Here is a 21,119-nt window from a genome sequence, read left to right on the forward strand (position 1 = left end):
CACAAAAGGGAGTATGACTGGGTGAGCAATTGTGTCTATGCCAATTACAAAATTCCAACGAAGTGTATCTGCGGTGGAGCTATCACCGTGGAAGCTGATGACAGAGGAAGAAACTATTACGTATGCAAAGATTTTAAGGTAATATTGGAGTTCACAATACTTAAATTTGCCTCCATTGTTAACGGAAATGGTATTGTTTTTAGCTAACAAATCTTATATATTTTCTTGTAGGACGATGGTTTGCACATCCGTTATGACTGCCTTACCGCCCTCGAGGAAGAGCTGGATTGCTTGAGAAGTCAGTATGCTGAGGAGGTGTCGCTCCGCCGTGAGCTGCAATTTGAACTTGCGCAAATGCGTGAGGAGATCAAAGAGCTTAAGCAATTAATTATGGTGGATCGCTGATCTTAGCATTTGTCGGATCTATTATGTAATTTTCGTACTCTTCTATCAAATTTGTACTCTTTATGTTAAGGTTAAGGGATTCTAAGGTTTTGTACTCTGTTATGTAATTTTATATTAAGGTTAATTTGTACTCTTCTATCAAATTTTAACTGTTTATCTCATAATGGGCCTATCCATATCCAATTAAGAAGCAAACCCATTTGAATTAATGTAGTTTCATAATGTGTACAAATCGGTTACGTAAGCTTCATAACGTAGTTTGAAATTAGGGCAACCTTCTGACACGGAAAAGACATCTTCTTTATACATATTTGTACTAATGAATGTATGAACTTAAGGTATTCTCATCTCTCTCTTCGTTGGTGTACGAACACGCGTACACTTATGATTTTAACACGCCAATATATTTAAGTGAACTCTGTCTACGACAAGAACGTTTCCTACTTCATTTCATATGGTCTAATCAGTCGGAGATTTAATTCTACCGAGCAGTCGCAATGATTTAATTCGCATTGTTTCAACCGAGGAGTAGTAATGGAACGCCGCGTCTGTTACCAAAAAATTAATTAATTATTTTCGTAATATATATACTACTCTGTTGTCATTTAATATCTTTTTCATCTTTCTAAACACATTCTCTGCAAACCTCTTTCTCTGCAAAACTCTTTCATTCCAAAAATGGTATCTGATATCAGCCAGGGCAAAATGACCGTCGCAAAATACAAACGATTCTTTTACAGTTTGTCTATAGTCGGCGAATGCACCGAGCAGCAGTTGATCCTGTTGGCCAAGGCCGGTTTGAAGGAAGAGATCCGCGACGGTCTGGAAACTGAGGAGTTCGCCACACTCGAGGCCCTGTTCGAGGAGGCGGAGGAAGTCGAGGAGGGGTTAAAGGAAACACCTCCATCCCGCCCTCGCAAACGCCGACGCACAAGCCCCGATCACCGCAGTAGCAAACGTGCTCGCAAGGCGGAGAGAAAAGGTGACCAGGAGGATGAGGGTTATGGATACCCCGGCGAAGGAGAGACGGGGTTAAAGGACGGAGAGACGGGGTTAAAGGACGATGAAGAAGGTGACTACTGAGAGTGGATGCAGATGGACACGGACGTGGATGACGATGCTTCCGACTGGACCGACGACACATTGGGTTCTGGGCAGTTCAGGATGGACAACTACCCAGACAGCTCCGGCACCGACTCCAGCACCTCCGACTCAGACTAGGAACCTCCTCCTCTTTTAATATTATTAAATATTTTGAATTTTATTGTTTTTTGTAAGTATGTTGATCTCTTTTTTTTCGAACTCTTTATTATATTATATAATAAAATTTATGATTTCTGTTTATTATTGCTGTCTTTTTATGCATGTTTAATATTAGTAAAATTAGGAATTGCTAATTATATGAATACTGGCGGTATACGAATACTAACGGTATTCGAATACTGACGGTATACGAATACTGATGGTATACGAATACTAACGGTATTCGAATACTGACGATATACGAATACTCACGGTATTCGAATACTGACGGTATACGAATACTGACGGTATACGAATATTCACGGTATACGAATACTGACGGTATTCGAATACTAACGGTATTCGAATACTGACGGTATACGAATACTCACGGTATTCAAATACTGACGGTATACGAATACTGACGGTATAAGAATACTGACGGTATACGAATACTCACGGTATTCGAATACTCACGGTATACGAATACTCACGGTATTCGAATACTGACGGTATTCGAATACTTAAGGTCTACGTATACTGGCGGTATTCGAATACTTAAGGTCAACGAATAATTCCATTAATTACTCACTTTTATTACTTAACATTCATAACTAGGGATGTCAAATGGACGGAAACCTATTAAGTCCAAATTAGATGGGCTAAAACCATTTGGACATGGACGTCTAATTTGGAATGGTTTATGGTTCTATTTGGAAGGGTTTGTTTTGGAATGGTCTTTTTTGTGTTTGGACAATTTGGACTAGGTACAATTTGGACTTAAGATTAATGTCCAATAAACTGCTTTGTCCAAAGGACATACCCATTGGACATGGACAACCCAATTGACATCTCTATTCATAATTCCATTAATATTTATCTTTACTCACTTTTCATTGATTAAACGGTATACAAATACTGAAAGTATACGAATACTGAAGGTATAAGAGAGAAAACATATAACATTGACGAATACTTTAGGTCTACGAGAGAAAACAGATAACATTGATGAATACTTAAGGTATACGAATACTTAAGGTCTACGAATACTTAAGCTATACGATAGAAAACAGATAACATCGAGGATAACATAAATAAAGTCCTAGAGGATGTGAGAAATGTTGCAGCATATCCAAAATAGCCTGCAGTTTTTACAAGAACCTTCAAAATCGACTGTGTAATCATGGCCATAAAGGCAGCTTGGTGACTTGATTACCTCATCATCCGGAAATTTGAAAGATGCACCATATCTGTTCATGTATGGCGCTCCAAATGATATCAATCGCCACTCTAGATCAGCTCCCAGTCCAACTATCGCATCCGAGCGAAGGTCATAGTGATTAGCTTCGAACTGCTGAAACAGTTTACTGGCTTCCTTGTCATTGCCAATACACACGTTGAAAATGCCGACTGCTAAAGTTGATAAATCATGATTTGGGACATTTGGTTGCAATATTCTAATACATTTCTCAGGACCTACGATCAGTGCTGCATAGAGCCCTTCATAGTAGATAGCGTTTGTGTTGCCAGCTGTTACGCACTTGATGAAAAACTCTCGAAACTGACCACCAGTGCAGATTTGACATGTTGCAAAGGTGACCATTGGCTGAACATTACACTTCCTTAAGACGGAGGGTTCGTGGACAAGTGCATAACCGCGTTTCCCAGCCCGCAAAATACCACCAAGATAGTAGAATGAATCCGCTCCCACCATCTCTATTATTTTACACAAAATTTCTTCTGGAAGATTGGAGATGTTTAGAGATGCCATACTATTGAGTTCTGTTGGAGATGTTTATCAGAAGCATTGAATATGTATATATAGAATAAAGAAATAAACAAAGGAGTCTTATGAGTTACTAGGAAAGTTATTGTCCGCTCCCACATTTTGTACCTAACACACTCAGAGAAATAGTTATTGCAATCAATTTTTAAATTTTACACTAATACTTATTAAATGAAACAGTAAAAACACCAACTACTTCTGAAATTGTTTTCCTTTGAAACAAATAACTAACACACTATGGTGAGATCTTGCATGGATATTATACTCTAATAATCCTAAACCCTAAACATGCGACCCTAAACCCTAAACCCTAAATATATAAGAAATATGATATAAAACCTTCAAAGATAAACTGATATGTTTGAATTATAGTGTCTGGATGAATGAAAAGATACAATAATCGTTAACAATTCGGTTTAACAAACGAAATGAAGCAGGCAGTATACACGTCTTCAACCATCGTTTTGAACTTTTGCGTTTACAATAAATTCTTCATAGGTATCCATCGCATATTTCTGACGGAATATGTCCACCTTTTTGTCATCGATCTGCCCCATATCCTCATAGGAGTATCCCGCTGCATGCATTTCCAGAAATTTGACCGCGCATGGTCCACAGTCGCCAGACCTTTCGTTGAAGTAAATATTGTCTGGACGCACCCATGAAAATGCTTGGTCTTCTTCAGGATGACTACTATCGGAAGGAGGCGAAAACGCAGCTAAGACATGAGGCAATGCGCGTAGAAGATAAGCCATGTGCTTGTTCACCTCATTATCGGACTCATTAAGGGGAATGTTGCAGTCCAAAATCTCCACTTGTCTGCATGTCAAGTTGATCACAAGACCAACCCAATGATCTTTTCCCCACATCATTGGGGCGTACACCCTGTCCACATCAACCAACAACACCTTCTTGTCATTCCGACGCGGCGTTTTTCCGGTGAAACTGAAACTGACAAGCCCTCCCCAGTTGAATCCCAATTTATCTGAGGCCTTCTCGAACTCTGCGAACTTTGATATGATGCCCGCAATACTGAAGTAGTCTACAAATCTGCACCTCCGACTCAGATAATTGCGTCCATGTCGCCTTACTAGCATACTAATTAGCACAGAAATGTGCTGAAAAATATGTACAAACCATTAGAAAAATATGTACAAACCACTTGAATAAAACGGATTAAGTTCTGATGAATGGAATACCTCGGTACTGACCCAATTTGTTGGCCGCGCCAACGACAGGAAGAACTTATTTGAGACATGGATCCCAATAACAATTTCGAATTCCCTGAAATTTGAGAACAAACCAAAAGTCAATATTAAACATTTGACAGTCCAAGAAATTTATACAGTATATCCAAACAACTTACTGTGCCGGTTTCTCGCGGAGAATTGACTGAAACTCTTGAAACTGCGCTTTCTCCAAGTCTGCTAAGGGCGTATATTTGGGTTTCTTGCAGCTTTGGAAAAGCTTCTTCAATCTCTTGTCTGGGGTGTACACTCCTCCAATCTTTGTTGAACGTCTCGGAATACGCTTCGTCTGGAGGTCATCTTTTTTGGTTGAGCTTATTGGAATACATTTCCCTTCTAGCTCTGCTTTTTTTAATGACCTAGTCAGATATCGACTCAGCTTCGAATTCCCAACGTCTGGTGTGCGACATTCAGTCATCGGATCATCCTCTGGCGGTGTCTTGTAATCTTCAGAATTTGTCGGTGACGCTTTACCACCTTGTTCCTCCGGCGGAAGGACGTAAGATTCAGGATGAGACCAAACGGTAAGCATCCTACAAGTGTTCTCCTGTGGATCTTTATAGACATTGTCACTCCGTGTCCCCTTTTCAACCTCTTCTGCTAACAAATTTAGCCCTGATATTGGAGACTCATCTCCCCCCTCGCCCTGACAACGTTCAGATATAGCTCATTCAAATACTTCGATTCAGATGTAGTTTAACATTAAAATACCTAATCAACATAATCTGTACACCTGGCAAAATTATCTGAACACTTGACTAACTAATATGAATACCTCTGATCTCTCACCTGAAAACTATCAAACAGATCAGTATACCTGACTACTTAAGCTGAACACCTCTTAAATTAACCTGAATACCAGACCAAACAAATGAGTATTCCTGTAAACCTCATAAATTAACATGAATACCTGAACTATTAACCAGAATACCAGACCAAACAAATCAGTATTCCTGTACACCTCAAAAATTAACCTGAATACCTTAACTAAATAACCTGAATACCTGACCAAACAAATCAGTATTCCTGTACACCTCACTAACTAAAACGAACAACTGATAATCTACGCTGAATACCTGGCCAAACCAAGCTGAACAGCAAAACATAATATATCTAGAGCCTATAAATTCATTGTTATAATCTATTTACCTCCAACGGTTCCGGGAGAGTCGGTTTTGCTGGCTTTGATACAATTTCTGGTCCAATCGGCGTTGAAACATCGACTTCTGGAATGTTTGCCGACTTCGAGAAAGAGGGGCCTTCGCCCGCCATTGAATCTACCTACACGTTGAATTTTCCTCAAAAAAGTTAGACCGGGATTCAGGCATTGTTTATCATTAAAAATTGTAGGAGCAGTTTGATTACCTTTTCCCAGAAGCGAGCATTTGGCGTACGGCCATCACAATGATTATCATGCATTCTCATCGTCTCATCGTCGCTAAACCCATCGCCGTTGTTCTTCTTGTGTTTCTTACTATCAGACCAAAATATTTCAGCTTCATCATTACCATCACCACTGAACGGACGTCGCTTCTTTGGACCTTCCATGCCGGTAGGGTCAGCGTGACTGTTGTCTCTGTTTGTTTTACCGGCTGCTGTGTTTTGCGGAACCGTGAACGAGCCTCCCCTATCATGATGCAACCAGTCAAAAATCTCGTTCCGCAATTTACCCAACTGGGTTTTCAGTTCAACTCGTATCCACTCTTTCAGCTCTTGCTCCTTATCTGATAAGTTTCCTGGTTCAGCCTGTTTACATATCCCACGACGAGGTCGAATAGGACGCTGAGGCGCCTGAGTCGAACTTCCAGGTTCATCACATGCTTTCCCAAACCGCCTAGACGGCTTTTGACACTTCTTTTTGACACCAACACCTTCAGCCTTTTCGGCTGGCTTCAGAGGTGGAAGGGATGAATCACCTCCTCTAAAGTCTGTTGCTTTGAACTCGTGCCCTTCCCGCATTCGACGAACTAAGTTATCTATTTGGGGATCGATTACTTCTTTCTTCCACTTTGGATCCCCACCTTCATCTGGGATTGAATACGTAACAATAACCTCAAACAAAGAACACAAACATTCATAAGTACACAAAGTTTGAGCGTCTTAACTTCTGTTTTGCAAATAAGATAGACAACAACATTGTACCTCAGTTTGGGTTTCCACCAGAAGTATGTCTTCAAAATTCAGAAGTGCATTTGTTGAGTCGCATCCTTCTGGTTCTTGCAAGAAAGAAGTGGTTTTATTAGGTTCGGGAATTTTCTCAAGCAATGAGGGGATAGCTTTAAAAGCAAAAAGTTGCAGCGCCAGAGGGAACCCATAACACGCTGTTGACTGCTGTTTCAAACGAAGGCGCATGACCGAAAGGGATTTATCCATTTTAGAAGGATCAGAAGGTTGAGGTGGTCTCAATCTAGACAGAGTGCTGACGAATGCCTCTCTCCCCCATGGATATTGAAGAAATGATCTGGTGTCTTCCAGCATCTCGACGTAAGCAGGCGTCACACGAAGAAGTTTGTGACCACAAACCAGGAGCCCATCTACAAGCGCAATGAGAGCTAGTGGCAACCGCTTCCACTCAGGAAGACTAGGCTGTTCAAGCATACGAAGAACATCTGGTACAGTCACGTCTTCATCTTCAGTTTCAAACAACTCTTTCCACATACGTCCAGGTGTGGCATCGATAGATTCTGACCCGTTTCCAACTTTTTCCCTTTCAGGCTCGCATTTCAGCCCCGTGATGTCTCCGAACTCACGCAGAGAAAAGCGTAGTGGCTTGTCTGCAAACAAGAACCAGAGCTCATATAGGCGCATCGTAACCAGCTGACGGCTGAGGAGAGAATGTACAAGTTTCGCAGAGTTTGAGCAGCGCGATACAGGTAAGTGGAACAGAGCTCCAAACTGACTTCCTAGCAGACAATTCATTTCAGGGGAGCCTCTTAGCAACTTCACTAACGATCCAATGATACTCGCCTTTGAATAGATGTTCAGTCGAGGTTTGCCAGGATAGCAATTACGTGCGAACAGTCTTTCCGGGAAAGTCGGCGTGGTGACAATAAATTCCGGCTCGGTGGATGCAGCTTCGTCTTGTTCAGTGGATGCAGCTTCTTCTTGGTCGGTGGATGCAGGTTCCTCTAGTTCGGACTCCGTGCTAGATACTGAAATACAATGACCAAATCCAGACATTTACCCAACGCTTTATTTTTAAAAACTTTTTCCAAAGAATTTCACAGCGAAGCTTAGCGAAAGGAGATACCTGCATAACGAGACGCAGTTTTGCCTAGTCGGGGAATTTTCTTGGGATTTGCTTCTCTATCACTGGCGCATTGACTACGAGTCACCCTCCTCGAGGGTGTTACGCTGGAGGGGGATACCATGCCGATTTGGATACAGTCGAGAGTGGTTCTTATGTGGGATTCTTCTTATGTTTGGTTCTCAATTGCAACTGTTTAGAGGTGGTTCTGGTATATTTTGATATAAGGGATGTTTTGGTTTTTCTAATTTCCTTCTTTTTTATTCTTTTATTAGGTTTTTTTTTATTTTTAAATAAAAAATCAAGAGGTGGCATGGTCGTAATATCAAAAACCACGCGCGCCCTCTGTCGACATTTCACAAGTCTGGAAAAGGCGATTCGTCCAATCTTCTAATTTAAACTCGAGGTCGTCCAACTCCCTAATATCAAACTTGCAATTTGCCCAATTTGCCAATTTTTCCTAAATCTTAATTGTGTTGTTATCTTGAAATAATATTTTCTATTATGAAATTTTTTAAAATTAATATATAAAACAAATTATAATTAATTATTAATTAAAAAAATCATTTGTATAAAAACATTTTCTAAAATATTTTTAATATGTGAACATATATATTTTAGTGAATTCTTTTTTATATATAAGTAATTTGATGTTTGATTTAAAAATTTTGGAAACATAAAATGCTAATTTCAAATTAATAAAACATAAACTAATAAATATTTGGAAAAAAATATATTTACGCGTGCGAAAATTCATTAGTAAAAAAAAATTGTAAGAAGATTATGCAAAGAAGATTATGCCCGCAAAACAACTGGTTAAGCAATGAGAAAATGAAAGATTTGACTCTGTTTTACATGAATTATGAGTTTTTTTAAACAGCAATTTTAAGTCTCCAACAAGAGAAAATCAAAGTTCATCAGCTAAACTATATCTTACATACTAAGAGGGTTTCTGCTGCATAGTCTTTCAGTTTTGTGTCTTAAGAAACCCAACCTACAAAGTTCCTGCTTTATTCGTATTTCTTCACAGCAGACTCGACCTTTTCATCTGACAGTATCTGAAGACTGGACCAGAATCCCTCTAACGCCATGGACGACAACAACTTATGGTGGGAAGCCAGCTAAGTTTGGCCCCATGCCCTGTTAAGTAGTCAATAAGAACCGCATAAGAAGACTAATGTATCAACAACCTCGTTATAATTGTAATTACTCCTTAATTAACAAACCAAGTATTTAGCATTACAAAAGTATAGTGACTTGGATGAGAAAAGCTTCAGTTATTATGTTGTGATGGTTAAAACCCACTGCAAACTATTCACTTTCACTTGAGTTTTCCACATTTTAACGTTGTCACGTGAAACATTAGTACCTAAGGTACGCAAAGTATCAAATATTAGAACCCCTATGCACCATTTTCTTCAACATGATCTTGTTTTAGTGAAGGCTTTCACTGCCGCACATGTGATTACGTTGAAAAGCGAAGGACTCCACATGAAAAGTCTATCAATTAATATCCATACGTCTATCAAGCCATGAAAACCAGCCTCAATACACATTCCCTGCATAGATGCTACTCTTGAACATACTAAACTCCACGAAACTATGGTATTTTTTCATGCGACTTGTCAGCTCGATACAAGTTTTAGATGACAAAATAAACTAAAAACTATCTTAACCACAATCCCCTTGACAATTGCATCTACAGTTAAAGCTAAATACCTTGAAGCATTGAGATTAACTTAAGGAAACGATAACTAGACGTTAGTACTCGTTTTCAGAAAGTACCATCTATAAGGCAACCACTCCAGTGACTGCTATATCTACCTTAAGGGCAAACTTCAAGCAAGGTAAAAGCAGGGACAAGTATTGCAGAGAAACTACGTTAGATACAGTAGCTGACTATACCCGATACTGAACACACTAAGAGGGTCCAGAAGCTGTGACTGTTGTTGCTGATGTTGCTGTTGCAAGTCTTCCAACTGCGGAAACGCCAAATCAGCTCCTGAACTCACCGCTCCAGCATTCGACGGAGTCCCTTTAGCTTCAATGAGCCGCCACATGTACCACGACCCAACAGACCTATACGGACGCCACTTCTCGCAAAGACCCTCCATCTGCGAAGGACGAGGCAACTCTGGCAAGTCATAAAGCATCTGCACACCTTTCCTCACACCAAGATCGTTAACAGGCAACACATCAGGTCTATGAAGCGAGTTCATCATAAACATATGAACCGACCACGAACCGATCCCGTTAACCATCGTCAGCATCGTGAACAGAGACTTATCATCCATGTTCAATATCCCAGAATCCGACAAGATCCCGTTTTGATACTTCCTCGCAAGATCGTGGAGGTAACTCGCCTTCCTCCCAGAGACACCAATCTGACGAAGCTCCTGAGGCGTCAAAGGCAAGACATTCTCCGGAACGACGCCGTTTTCGCCGCCGCAGAGGGAAACGAAGCGTGTGTAGATTGAGTTCCCCGCTTTAGCAGCTAGCTGCTGGTAGAGAATGCTTCGTATCAGAGCCAAGAAGGGAGTGTTGAAAGACTCGTACTTTGGCGGTGGGTGTGCGTCGATCAACGACGCTAGCAGAGGATCGACGCTGCGGAGGTGGGTTATCGCCGCTTCGAGCTCTCCCTCGCAAGTTAGAGACTTTGCGTGGATCCTCGGTGGCTGCGATGGTTTGCCCTTCGCTGAAGGTCTCGATGACGTCACCGCGTCGTTGTTGGGAGAAAGCTTTCTGATTTTTCGAGGACGGAGTGGGATTTTGGAAGGAGGGGAGGAGGATACATTGCTTAGCTCGGTGATTCTCGGGGCTTCGATGGTGGTTGATGAGACGATTGAGCCGGGAACGGAGGCGGAGGAGGAGGAGGAGTCGTTGTTGTTTTGCGGTGGGATTGGATTACGGTTTTCGGGTTTGGGTGATTGGGGTTGAGGTTGAGGTTCACCCATGTGGAAATCGAATTGGGTTGAATTAGGGTTTTGATCGCTTGAAGAGAGACGAAGAAGAATCGAAAACACCTTATCGGAGAATGGACACGGCGGAGTGAAGTTGCGTCTTTGGGCTTGACTTTGATTATTTTCTGACGCGCTTTTAACTAAAGTGGAGCTCACGCTCCGACATTTTCTGTGTGGGCTTTATAATAAAAAGTAGAGCCCGTGTGCTTTAATAAGCCCAGACTTGATTACTTGGGTCTTTCAACTGAGCTCAATATACACAAGCAACACCCTACTTTGTGAAAAGTCGCTGATCTTATTGTTTTCAAATAATTTGAGAATTAACTGAGTGATGTTTTTGTGGTCAACAAAAAAGTTAATTAATTGGGAGATGAATAAAACTGGAATGCTTAATTAATTTAAAAGAAATTTTAATGAAACAAACCCTCAACTATAACTATAGGCCCATTTGTTTTTTAACCCTTAAGCATTTTTATAATTGTTAGAGATAATATCAAAAGATACGATTAACCATTTGCTATTTAGGATAAATATTATCTTTTTTTTATTTTGTCATTTCTTATGTCAGTTAATTTGACCGACTTACTACCACTATAAATAGTGGTTTCATCTCATTTATAACGATATGAGAACAACAATAATAATATGATCATCTCACATATTCATCTCTCTTACGTTACTTAGCAAACAAGAAACAAATATATATATATATATATATATGTAATAATACATATATAAATATTCACCTATTATTTCACAACACGTTATCAACACGAGCTCTCATATACCGGTGAAGTCTATCAATCCGGAAGCTCTAACCAACCGAAGCTTATCAATCCGAAAGTTCTTAAACCAGCCGAGAAAATGCCAAACTTTGAGACTATGGATGGAGATTTGTGTTTGGCAGATAGTGCGTCAACGCACACGATAATTAAAGATAAGAAATATTTCTCCAGTCTCAAAATAAAAGATTACGCTGGAAGCGTAAGTACAATATCTGGTAATGCAAAGATTATTATGAGCTCTGGAAGAGCGAAATTTTCAATGCCAGGGGGAACAATATTTGAAATAAGTGATGCATTGTATCCCCCCGAGTCTCATAGAAACTTATTAAGTTTTAAGGATATCCGAAGAAATGGATATCATATTGAGACTATGAGTAAAGATGACACTAAATTTCTTTGCAATAAGTCCGAGAGGAAACATATATTGGAAGAGTTAAGAATGTTATCCTCTGGACTATATTGTACGAAAATTACCATGACTGAGTCCTATGCCGTGGTAAACATGAAGTTTACTGATACATTTAAAATTTGGCATGAGAGGCTAGGACATCCTGGTTCAGTCATGATGAGAAAGATAGTGTAAAATTCGAATGGCCATCCGTTGAAAAACGGAAAATTTTTGCAAACGGGCGAGTTTACATGTAATGCATGTTCTCAAGGAAAACTTATAACTCGGCCATCACCAGCAAAAGTAGGCAATGAATCACCAATGTTTTTGGAAAGAATACATGGTGATATATGTGGGCCGATCCACCCACCGTGCGGGCCGTTTAAGTATTTTATGGTATTGATTGACGCATATAGTAGATGGTCAAGTGTATCTCTTTTGACGACACAAAATACGGCTTTCGCAAAGTTCATTGCCCAGATAATAAAGCTGAGAACGCAGTTCTCAGAGTATGCCATTAAGAAAGTAAGGCTTGATAATGCTGGTGAATTTACATCGCAAGCCTTTGATGATTATTGTATGTCAATGGGGATTGATGTGGAGCATCCAGTTTCCCATGTGCATACACAAAATGGCATGGCCGAGTCATTGATAAAACAGTTGCAGTTGATTGCAAGACCGTTAGTCTTGAGAACGAAGCTCACAATTTATGTATGGGGTCATGCTATATTGCATGCAGCTGCACTGGTTCGGTTAAGACCGAGTGCATATCATAAATACTCCCCATTACGATTGGCATCTGGGCAAGAGCTAGATGTATCCCATCTCCGTGTCTTTGGGTGTGCGGTCTATGTTCCGATAGCACCGCCACAAAGAACAAAAATGGACCCACAAAGGAGATTGAGAATATATGTGGGTTATACGTCACCAAGTATAATAAGATATCTGGAACCAGTAACTGGTGATATGTTTATGACACGATTTACCAATTGCCATTTTAATGAGGATGAATTTCCAGCGTTAGGGGAAGGAATTAATCGAATTCCTAAAGAGATTACTTGGTGTACACCGTCGTTGTTACACTTTGATCCCCTTACGAATCAAAGAGAGCTGGAAGTTCAGAAAATTGTGCATTTGCATAATTTGGCAAACAAGTTACCAGATGCGTTCACAGATAAGAGAAGGGTGACGAAGTCATGTATACCCGCTGAAAATGTTCCATCAAGAGTTGATGTTCCTAGAGAACAAACTGATGGAAACAAAATGAGTGAACCTCGAGTTCAGTTAAAGAGGGGAAGGTCAGCGGGTTCTAAAAATAAAAATCCCCAAAAGAAAAAGAAATTGGATGAACAAAGTAAAGTTCCAGAAGAGCCTGATATCGAAAAACAAAAGATAATGGTTTAAGGAGATGTTTTTTAAATGAGAATATTTAGTTTTAAAACTCGTTTTCAGCTTATTCAAGTTCTAAAGTTTTATTGATCTTATAAAAAATTGAAAGTTTGTTCGTAGAAACTAAGGAATGACAATGATAATGCTTGTTCACGTTCAAGTCTTAAATTTTAGAATGAAAGATTTGCTTTCTTAGGTTAGTTATGAAGATGATTGTCGCACAATTCAATCTATTTTCTGAAAGTGTTTTTTTTTCTACTAAAGATTAAGACACCTTGTTGTTTCACTTGTAGAATTTTGACAACATGTTGTTTTGTTACAATAAAACAACACTTTTTTATTGTTGACGGAAGCTGTCTAGGGATTGGATTAAACGTTCCTAAAAGTAAAGGGTTAATTATACTAACAGACTTCAGTTCAGAGGTTGTCTTATTAATAAAATAGCTGAGGGTTAAAAAATGGATGGCTGGATAGTCCAGGATTTGTTTTATTAAATTCCCAATTTAAAATAGTTACAAAGTAAATAAAAGTTAATTAAAACTCCCTCTTAAAACTGGGGGAAAAGTCGTTGATCTATTGTTTTCATATAATCTGAGAATTAACTCAGTGATGTTTAAATTTGAGGTCAACAAAAATAGTAATCAACTGGGTGATGAATAAGCCGAAACTGGAATGCTTGGGTTAGACCCTTCTTTGTGAAATAAATAACAATTAAATACTTTTTCAAGAGTCTTGATCTATTGTTTTCATATAATTTGAGACTTTACTGAGTAATTTTATGTTTAATTTTATTATAAGGATTAAAGAATAAAATATATAATGGCGATGGGAAGGACTATTGTACATGTGAGGAACGAGGAGGCAAAAGACTTGATCAGGGTTATGTACAATGCAGATATATAAATATTTGTGGTCAACAAAAAAAAAATAGATCGTGTTGATATGGAGACAATAATATCAGATCACAAAGACGTGTTTGGTGTGATATGATACTCTGTCTTTCTGACCATCTCTTAGCTCACATTTCGCTCGTTTTATTTTTTATTCTTTTACTTCTTTCTACCAAACAGCAAACCAAAAAACAATAATAATAAATAAAAACAATTTTTATTTAATATAAAGTCTACCATCTTTAAAAATAACCTGGCTTACGTATCTAGACAAATTTCTGATCTGTATATTTTGATGGATTTTATATATTGAAAGACAAGAAACAAGTTTCTCTGGCCCTAATAAGCTGTGTATCACCCTCGCGGAGGTATCCAAGACCATTATCATGGAGCTTAAAAATCTGATGAAAAACCGAATCTTTCTTCACAATATCCATTCCTTTGGCAGCCTGGAACTTTCGGATAATGTAGTCGATTCTGCAGTTGTTGTTGATCTGAGTCACTCAGGGCTCCTCGCCCTCCTTAAAAAGCCTCTTCGGTAAATCTCCAGACATATCTACAAACCATGAAAAAATTGTTAGTTCAAGATGTTAAAGTATCAATATCATCGCACAAATAATGATGTATAATGATGTATAAGATGTTTAAAAAAGAATCTAGTTTAAATGGAAGAACACTTCGATTTCGTTTTAGATGAGAATCAATAGATGTAATCCAATACCTTGTGTGAAGAAATGTGAGATTTTAACGAAATTGATGGAAGAACATTTCGTAAATCGATTTGACCCGACGAAGAGGAAGAACGCTTTGATTTCGTTGTGTCTTCAGTGAGATCGAAGAGGATGATGGCGGAGACGAGAGTAGAGCATACGGGCTGATGAAACACCGACGAAGAACATGGTTTCTCACCAAGGAACCCTAAATCGCCATGGAAGAGCGACGACTCTACGGCGGAGAAGACAATGAGAAAGGGAAATTAGGTTTGCAGCATCCCGCGTCTCTTTTTCCCTATTTAATTTTTTTTATTTTTGAATTTTTTAATATTTTAACATTAAAAATCTATTACGAAAATTATTATAATTTATAATTTTAATTCAACATAATTGGTAAATTAAGGGTACTTTGGTATTTACAGGAATTAAAATCCTATTTTCCTAAAACATCTTCTATAAATCCTATTGTGACAAATCCAACTTCAAAGTGTCTCATTTATCCAATTTTCCCATAATATTATCAGACCAATATATGCAAGACAAACAATACTAATTTTTGATAAAAACAAATAATTCAAAGCTTGGTGATCAAAATTTATCTCTCTTTCTAGAAAATTAGAGAAATGTAAACTAAAAACGCAAAAAGTGAAAAAAACTCTAATAATTTGCCAAATAATAAACCTTCTCTAATCCCTGACATGCCATATCCATGCTTCTTGGACTTGGATAAACTATGGACCGGATAGTTCTGGGACAATGTCTATGAAATAACATGGAATATTCGAAGTGCAAAGATGTTGTAAGAGCTTATCGATATTACATGATGAGTTGCATAATTTTTTGGACAATAATTAGCCTATAAAACATGATAGTTTTTAGCGATTTGATTCAAAACCAACTGTTTGGATTTGTTAAAAAGACTAAAAATCCAGTGTACACAAAAAGACTAAAATTCCAGTAAACCTATAGTTTCTTCAAGTTACGACCAGACCTTTTAGTTTTGAAATATGTTTGTTAATTTCAGTTCAAATATAAGTTCTCATTTATAGTTCACATATCCGCCGTATCAATTAGTATATGGATAAGTTTGACGAAAAAACATATATTTTGATGGCAAATTTTGCTGGCCTTTGAAAACTGGGTGAATTATCCGGAATATTACAAAATATGTGTCTCATTTATTGCCAGCATATTATCTATTTTCTGCATAATTGATTGGTTATATATATTTAATTTGGACAAATCTCCAAAATAATATTTTCTAAAAATTCTCAAAACAGCACTCATTTAATATGAAAAACTTAATTTACACTAATTTTAAATTCAATATAAAACAAAAAAGTTTTTTTTAATAACTTTTTAATTTTTTATCTACTCTATTAAAATAAAGTCATTTTGAAAATCTACTGTATAAAATTTATAATTGGACCATCTCATTAATAACTTAATATTTTTTATTTGATATTCACATTAATTAATCAAAAATAATTCTTTAAGGAAATCAGAAAGAATATTCTTTAGTAAGATACTAATATTTTTACACCAAATAAATGAAATTTCAAATGAATATTATTTAATTTTTAGGTTATTTAAATATCCTACATGTATGTGTATCATTATAACAATTTTTTTCATAAATCATATCAAATATACATGTAACGATATATTCTTATAATTTGATACATAAATCATGGCTAATATTCATTTGTTGTTATATTATTACTTTATATAATTTAAAATTCGCAGAATTTATTAAATGAAAATTATAAAAACTAAAACGTAAAACATATTCATTCGAATATATTTAATATTTTCATTTTATATAAATAATTGCGATAAACTCAGAACATATAAAACTAAAATATAAATTATATATAATACAAATTTTAAAAACACAAATATTTCTTTTACGCATAAATGTAAATTACTGATATAAATATAAAATATAAAAAGTGTAACTATTATTTATACACAGTATATTAGTCAAATATAACATTAATTACATTTAACACTAACTTTTTAACAAAACATCAAGTACTTACTTTCATCTCTATTTTAAAGATGTTTCTCTATTTGATTATTGTAAATTAAATAGATTGGTATTCAACAACTAGTGAAAAATTGAATTACATTTTGAAACATAAACTACTATATTAATAATGCCAAAATATACATGAATAAAAAATTTATATACATTATATAACATCAAATTGTAAATAATATATTTAAATTATATTATAAAAATCAAAATCAAAACTGTATATAAATAGAAAAAATATCTACGCAGATACGCGGTAAAACTCTAGTTAGATAAAATTCTAGCTAATGTTATTTTAGAGATGTTTCTCTTTATGTGCTTATTATTTGAACAAAGGGTGTTTTATTACTATCTCAAGGCTTTACTCTTTTAATTTTAAGAAGAACTAATACATAAAAAGTTATATCCATTTATCCAGACAAGGACCTTTATTTTGTCTAAATTTGGGTTATGCGTCGACAGTATGTGATCTAAAAAAAAAAACTGTCTGAAGCAGTCTCATGATCTCTCTGTCTCTCTCAGCAAATAATCACTAGATCACCGCCATATACACACCACATTCTCTTCCTTTGCTTCTTTCTTATATAAGACGGCATTTCTCAATCCGTTCTTTATCCAAGTTATCGTCATTCTCAGAAAGTCCACAGGAGTTTTTGTTGACTTTTCCGGTTTAGAATCGGCATTTTACTTCCTCAATCTTGAAGCTTTCGATAAGAAAAGACAATAGATTTGAGAGTGTAGAGATAAAGAAAATCAAAAAGATGAGTTCAAGGGATGAAACAGAGGAGGCCAGGAATGAGCTGCGACGACCTTTCATGCACACAGGAAGCTGGTACCGTATGGGTTCAAGACAATCGAGCATGATGGGTTCGTCTCAAGTCATCAAAGACAACTCAATCTCCGTTCTTGCTTGTGTTCTGATCATTGCTCTTGGTCCTATTCAATTCGGATTCACTGTAAGTCGTTGAAAGTTCCCACCTTTCCTTGTTCATTTGTTTTAGAAAGTTTGAGACTTTATACATTTTTTTTTTTGGTTCAGTGTGGTTACTCTTCTCCAACTCAAGCTGCAATCATCAAGGATCTGGGTTTGACTGTATCTGAGGTGATAAGACCGATCCTATGTCTAGAGCTGCTTTCTGGTCTCTTGTTTGACTTTTTGATAATTTTTGTCTCCATGTGTAGTACTCTGTGTTTGGTTCTCTGTCCAATGTGGGTGCTATGGTTGGTGCGATTGCTAGTGGTCAGATCGCTGAATACATTGGAAGAAAAGGGGTATACTTTGTTTTTTTAACTGATTCTTTAACTGATCCAAGTGATGATCTCTTCATCTTTGTTTTACTTATTGTGTGTTTCTTTGGACAGTCTCTGATGATTGCTGCAATTCCCAATATCATTGGTTGGCTTTGCATATCATTTGCAGAAGTGAGTATTTTCTAGTTTCATTTAGTTAAAGGTCAAATAGAGCTCTGGAGATGTTAGATTGATCTTATCTCTCTACATCACTCTGGTTTTGTAGGATACTTCTTTTCTTTACATGGGAAGACTTTTAGAAGGCTTTGGCGTTGGGATCATCTCTTACACGGTAACACTGAACTCGCCTAGTTTGTTTGCTTATAGAATAACAAGTTCCAGTGAGTTTTATGCAACTCTGTTCTTGGTTTTAGGTGCCTGTATATATTGCTGAGATAGCTCCACAGAATATGAGGGGAGGGTTGGGTTCTGTTAACCAGGTTTGTCACCTCTAGCTGACTGATTCTTCTTTTTAATTTCATGAAACAGATTCTTAGTGCTTAACATTTTTTGCTGTAGCTTTCTGTGACAATTGGAATAATGTTGGCTTATTTACTTGGCCTCTTTGTTCCATGGAGAATCCTTGCAGTCTTGGGTAAATTTCATTACACAAAGCCTGAAACACTAGGTTATGATTATGACTCATCAACATGCCCTCTAATCACTTTTCTCTCTTGTTTTCCTTTTATCTTTAGGGACATTGCCATGCATAGTATTGATACCGGGTCTCTTTTTCATTCCTGAGTCCCCTCGTTGGCTGGTACGCCTTTAAAAAGTTCACTTATTTTTATTGAGTTGGTGCATATTTTGGTTATTACACTCTTATGGGATGCTTTGCTTTAAATTTGTAGGCAAAAATGGGTATGACTGATGATTTTGAAACATCATTACAAGTTCTTAGAGGGTTTGAGACTGATATTACCGTTGAGGTTAATGAAATCAAGGTAATATTACCCCTGAGTATGTTTCCTTCCATGAATGACTTTCAAAAGCTTTATTTGTCATATTGTCTGCATATCTGCAGAGATCTGTGGGAACATCTACAAAACGATCATCTACAGTTCGGTTTGTTGATCTCAAGCGCAGGAGATACTATTTCCCACTTATGGTACAAACGTTAAATATCTCTCCCTTGGAAGATACTTTGTTTACCGTAAGAAACATTATCTTAAAACTATGTTTCTTTCTTTTTGTGTATAATAGGTTGGTATAGGGTTGCTTGTACTTCAACAACTCGGTGGAATTAATGGTGTCCTGTTTTATTCCAGTACAATCTTTGAGTCTGCAGGTAGGTCCTTCCTCTAAGAACACTTGATGCTTCTTGTTTCATATCATTACATAACATTTTTTTTTTGTCATTTTTTAGGAGTTACATCTAGTAATGCAGCAACATTTGGGGTCGGTGCTATTCAGGTAGTGGCCACTGCAATATCAACATGGTTGGTGGACAAAGCAGGTCGTCGTCTTCTTCTTACCGTGAGTATTAGTTCATTAGTGTCATATCTTCAGAACTTTTCTCTAGAGAAGAATTCAATAAATGCCCAAAATTAACTTCTAATAAGGCAAATGGACATGTTTTGTAGATCTCTTCTGTTGGGATGACGATAAGCCTAGTGATTGTTGCAGCTGCCTTCTACCTTAAGGTACTTTATAAGTTGTAACTTCCCTAAACACCATAATCTGAGAGTTGACGTTTTGAGTTTTTAACGTCTCTTGTTTAGGAATTTGTGTCTCACGATTCAGACATGTACAGTATGCTGAGTATCTTGTCAGTAGTTGGAGTAGTGGTAAGTTTGTTATATTATTGAAACTTTCTTGAGGCAATGAGCTATTATTATCTTTGCTTTAACTCCGTTGAATCATTACAGGCAATGGTTGTTTCTTTCTCATTGGGAATGGGACCAATTCCGTGGCTCATTATGTCTGAGGTGATTAGATGTTAGAACTAAGTGTGGTAAGAACCAAAAAGCGAAAAAGCTTTACTAATCTACCATCTGCTTGCTTTGTTGTTGTTTTTGGTAAATAGATCCTTCCAGTGAACATAAAGGGTTTAGCTGGAAGTATAGCAACTTTAGCCAATTGGTTCATCTCTTGGTTGATCACCATGACTGCAAACTTGCTATTAGCCTGGAGCAGTGGAGGTTTCTCCCTCACTCTCTCTTCCTCTTTTCTCTCTGTCAACACGCGATAGGTCATTTTGTTGATGGGGGTTTTGGTTAATTCTGAGCAGGAACTTTCACTCTATACGGTTTGGTTTGTGCATTCACAGTGGTGTTCGTGACTCTGTGGGTTCCTGAGACCAAAGGGAAAACGCTTGAAGAACTTCAAGCCTTGTTCAGATGAGAAAAACTCAAAAACAATTTCATTTTTTGGTCTCCCTCTCTCTTTTGGCCACGAACAAGAAGAAACAGAGAAATGTTCCAGCTGTTGTTAATTGGGCTGAGAAGTTACTAAAATTTGTTTGTTTGTTTGTTGTGTGTCAATATTTATTTTTTGTTCAAAGTTGTGTGTCAATAATCTTCTGTTCAATGTATATGAACAAACATTCAAGTTTTTTGTAATTTGATCAAACTCTTCGCGCAGAGATAAATCTGAACATCAACATTGCCAGAAATGAATAATGATGATCTAGAATTGTAACCTTACATGGTGCTTGTTGATGCAATCTTCCTGACAGCAACTACAAAAGTGCTCCTATGAACCACAGATCTTTAGCTAGGCTAACTTCCCCAACCCATT

The 21,119-nt window shown here is 37.3% G+C and overlaps 4 protein-coding genes across 4 annotated transcripts; 1 reads left to right on the forward strand and 3 right to left on the reverse strand.

Annotated features, from left to right (window-relative positions):
- Positions 1-3,671: 3,671 nt before the first annotated feature.
- On the reverse strand, positions 3,672-6,639 carry LOC125588578. The gene is made up of 5 exons (XM_048760002.1): positions 6,046-6,639; positions 5,830-5,961; positions 4,800-5,326; positions 4,633-4,717; positions 3,672-4,551 (listed from the first exon to the last, which is right to left on the reverse strand). The coding sequence occupies exons 1-5, from the start codon at positions 6,637-6,639 to the stop codon at positions 3,886-3,888; spliced, it is 2,004 nt and encodes a 667-aa protein (XP_048615959.1). The 3' UTR covers positions 3,672-3,885.
- A 32-nt stretch (positions 6,640-6,671) lies between these two features.
- LOC125588493 lies at positions 6,672-8,051 on the reverse strand. Its single transcript, XM_048759861.1, has 3 exons — positions 7,931-8,051; positions 6,823-7,832; positions 6,672-6,707 (listed from the first exon to the last, which is right to left on the reverse strand). The coding sequence occupies exons 1-3, from the start codon at positions 8,049-8,051 to the stop codon at positions 6,672-6,674; spliced, it is 1,167 nt and encodes a 388-aa protein (XP_048615818.1).
- A 671-nt stretch (positions 8,052-8,722) lies between these two features.
- On the reverse strand, positions 8,723-11,087 carry LOC106387266 (DNA-3-methyladenine glycosylase 1-like). The gene is made up of 2 exons (XM_013827091.3): positions 9,833-11,087; positions 8,723-9,067 (listed from the first exon to the last, which is right to left on the reverse strand). The coding sequence occupies exons 1-2, from the start codon at positions 10,879-10,881 to the stop codon at positions 9,049-9,051; spliced, it is 1,068 nt and encodes a 355-aa protein (XP_013682545.1). The 5' UTR covers positions 10,882-11,087; the 3' UTR covers positions 8,723-9,048.
- Positions 11,088-17,544: 6,457 nt separating this feature from the next.
- On the forward strand, positions 17,545-20,957 carry LOC106387265 (sugar transporter ERD6-like 6). The gene is made up of 17 exons (XM_013827089.3): positions 17,545-18,046; positions 18,130-18,192; positions 18,273-18,362; positions 18,453-18,512; positions 18,607-18,672; positions 18,755-18,820; positions 18,900-18,975; positions 19,076-19,140; positions 19,232-19,324; positions 19,405-19,488; positions 19,584-19,668; positions 19,747-19,856; positions 19,964-20,023; positions 20,102-20,167; positions 20,249-20,308; positions 20,407-20,521; positions 20,611-20,957. Exons 1-17 carry the CDS (start codon positions 17,852-17,854, stop codon positions 20,721-20,723), a joined length of 1,467 nt encoding a protein of 488 aa, XP_013682543.2. The 5' UTR covers positions 17,545-17,851; the 3' UTR covers positions 20,724-20,957.
- The last annotated feature ends 162 nt before the right edge of the window (positions 20,958-21,119 follow it).

Source organism: Brassica napus, chromosome C6 (genome assembly GCF_020379485.1).
Source record: "Brassica napus cultivar Da-Ae chromosome C6, Da-Ae, whole genome shotgun sequence".
Lineage (NCBI taxonomy): Eukaryota > Viridiplantae > Streptophyta > Magnoliopsida > Brassicales > Brassicaceae > Brassica > Brassica napus.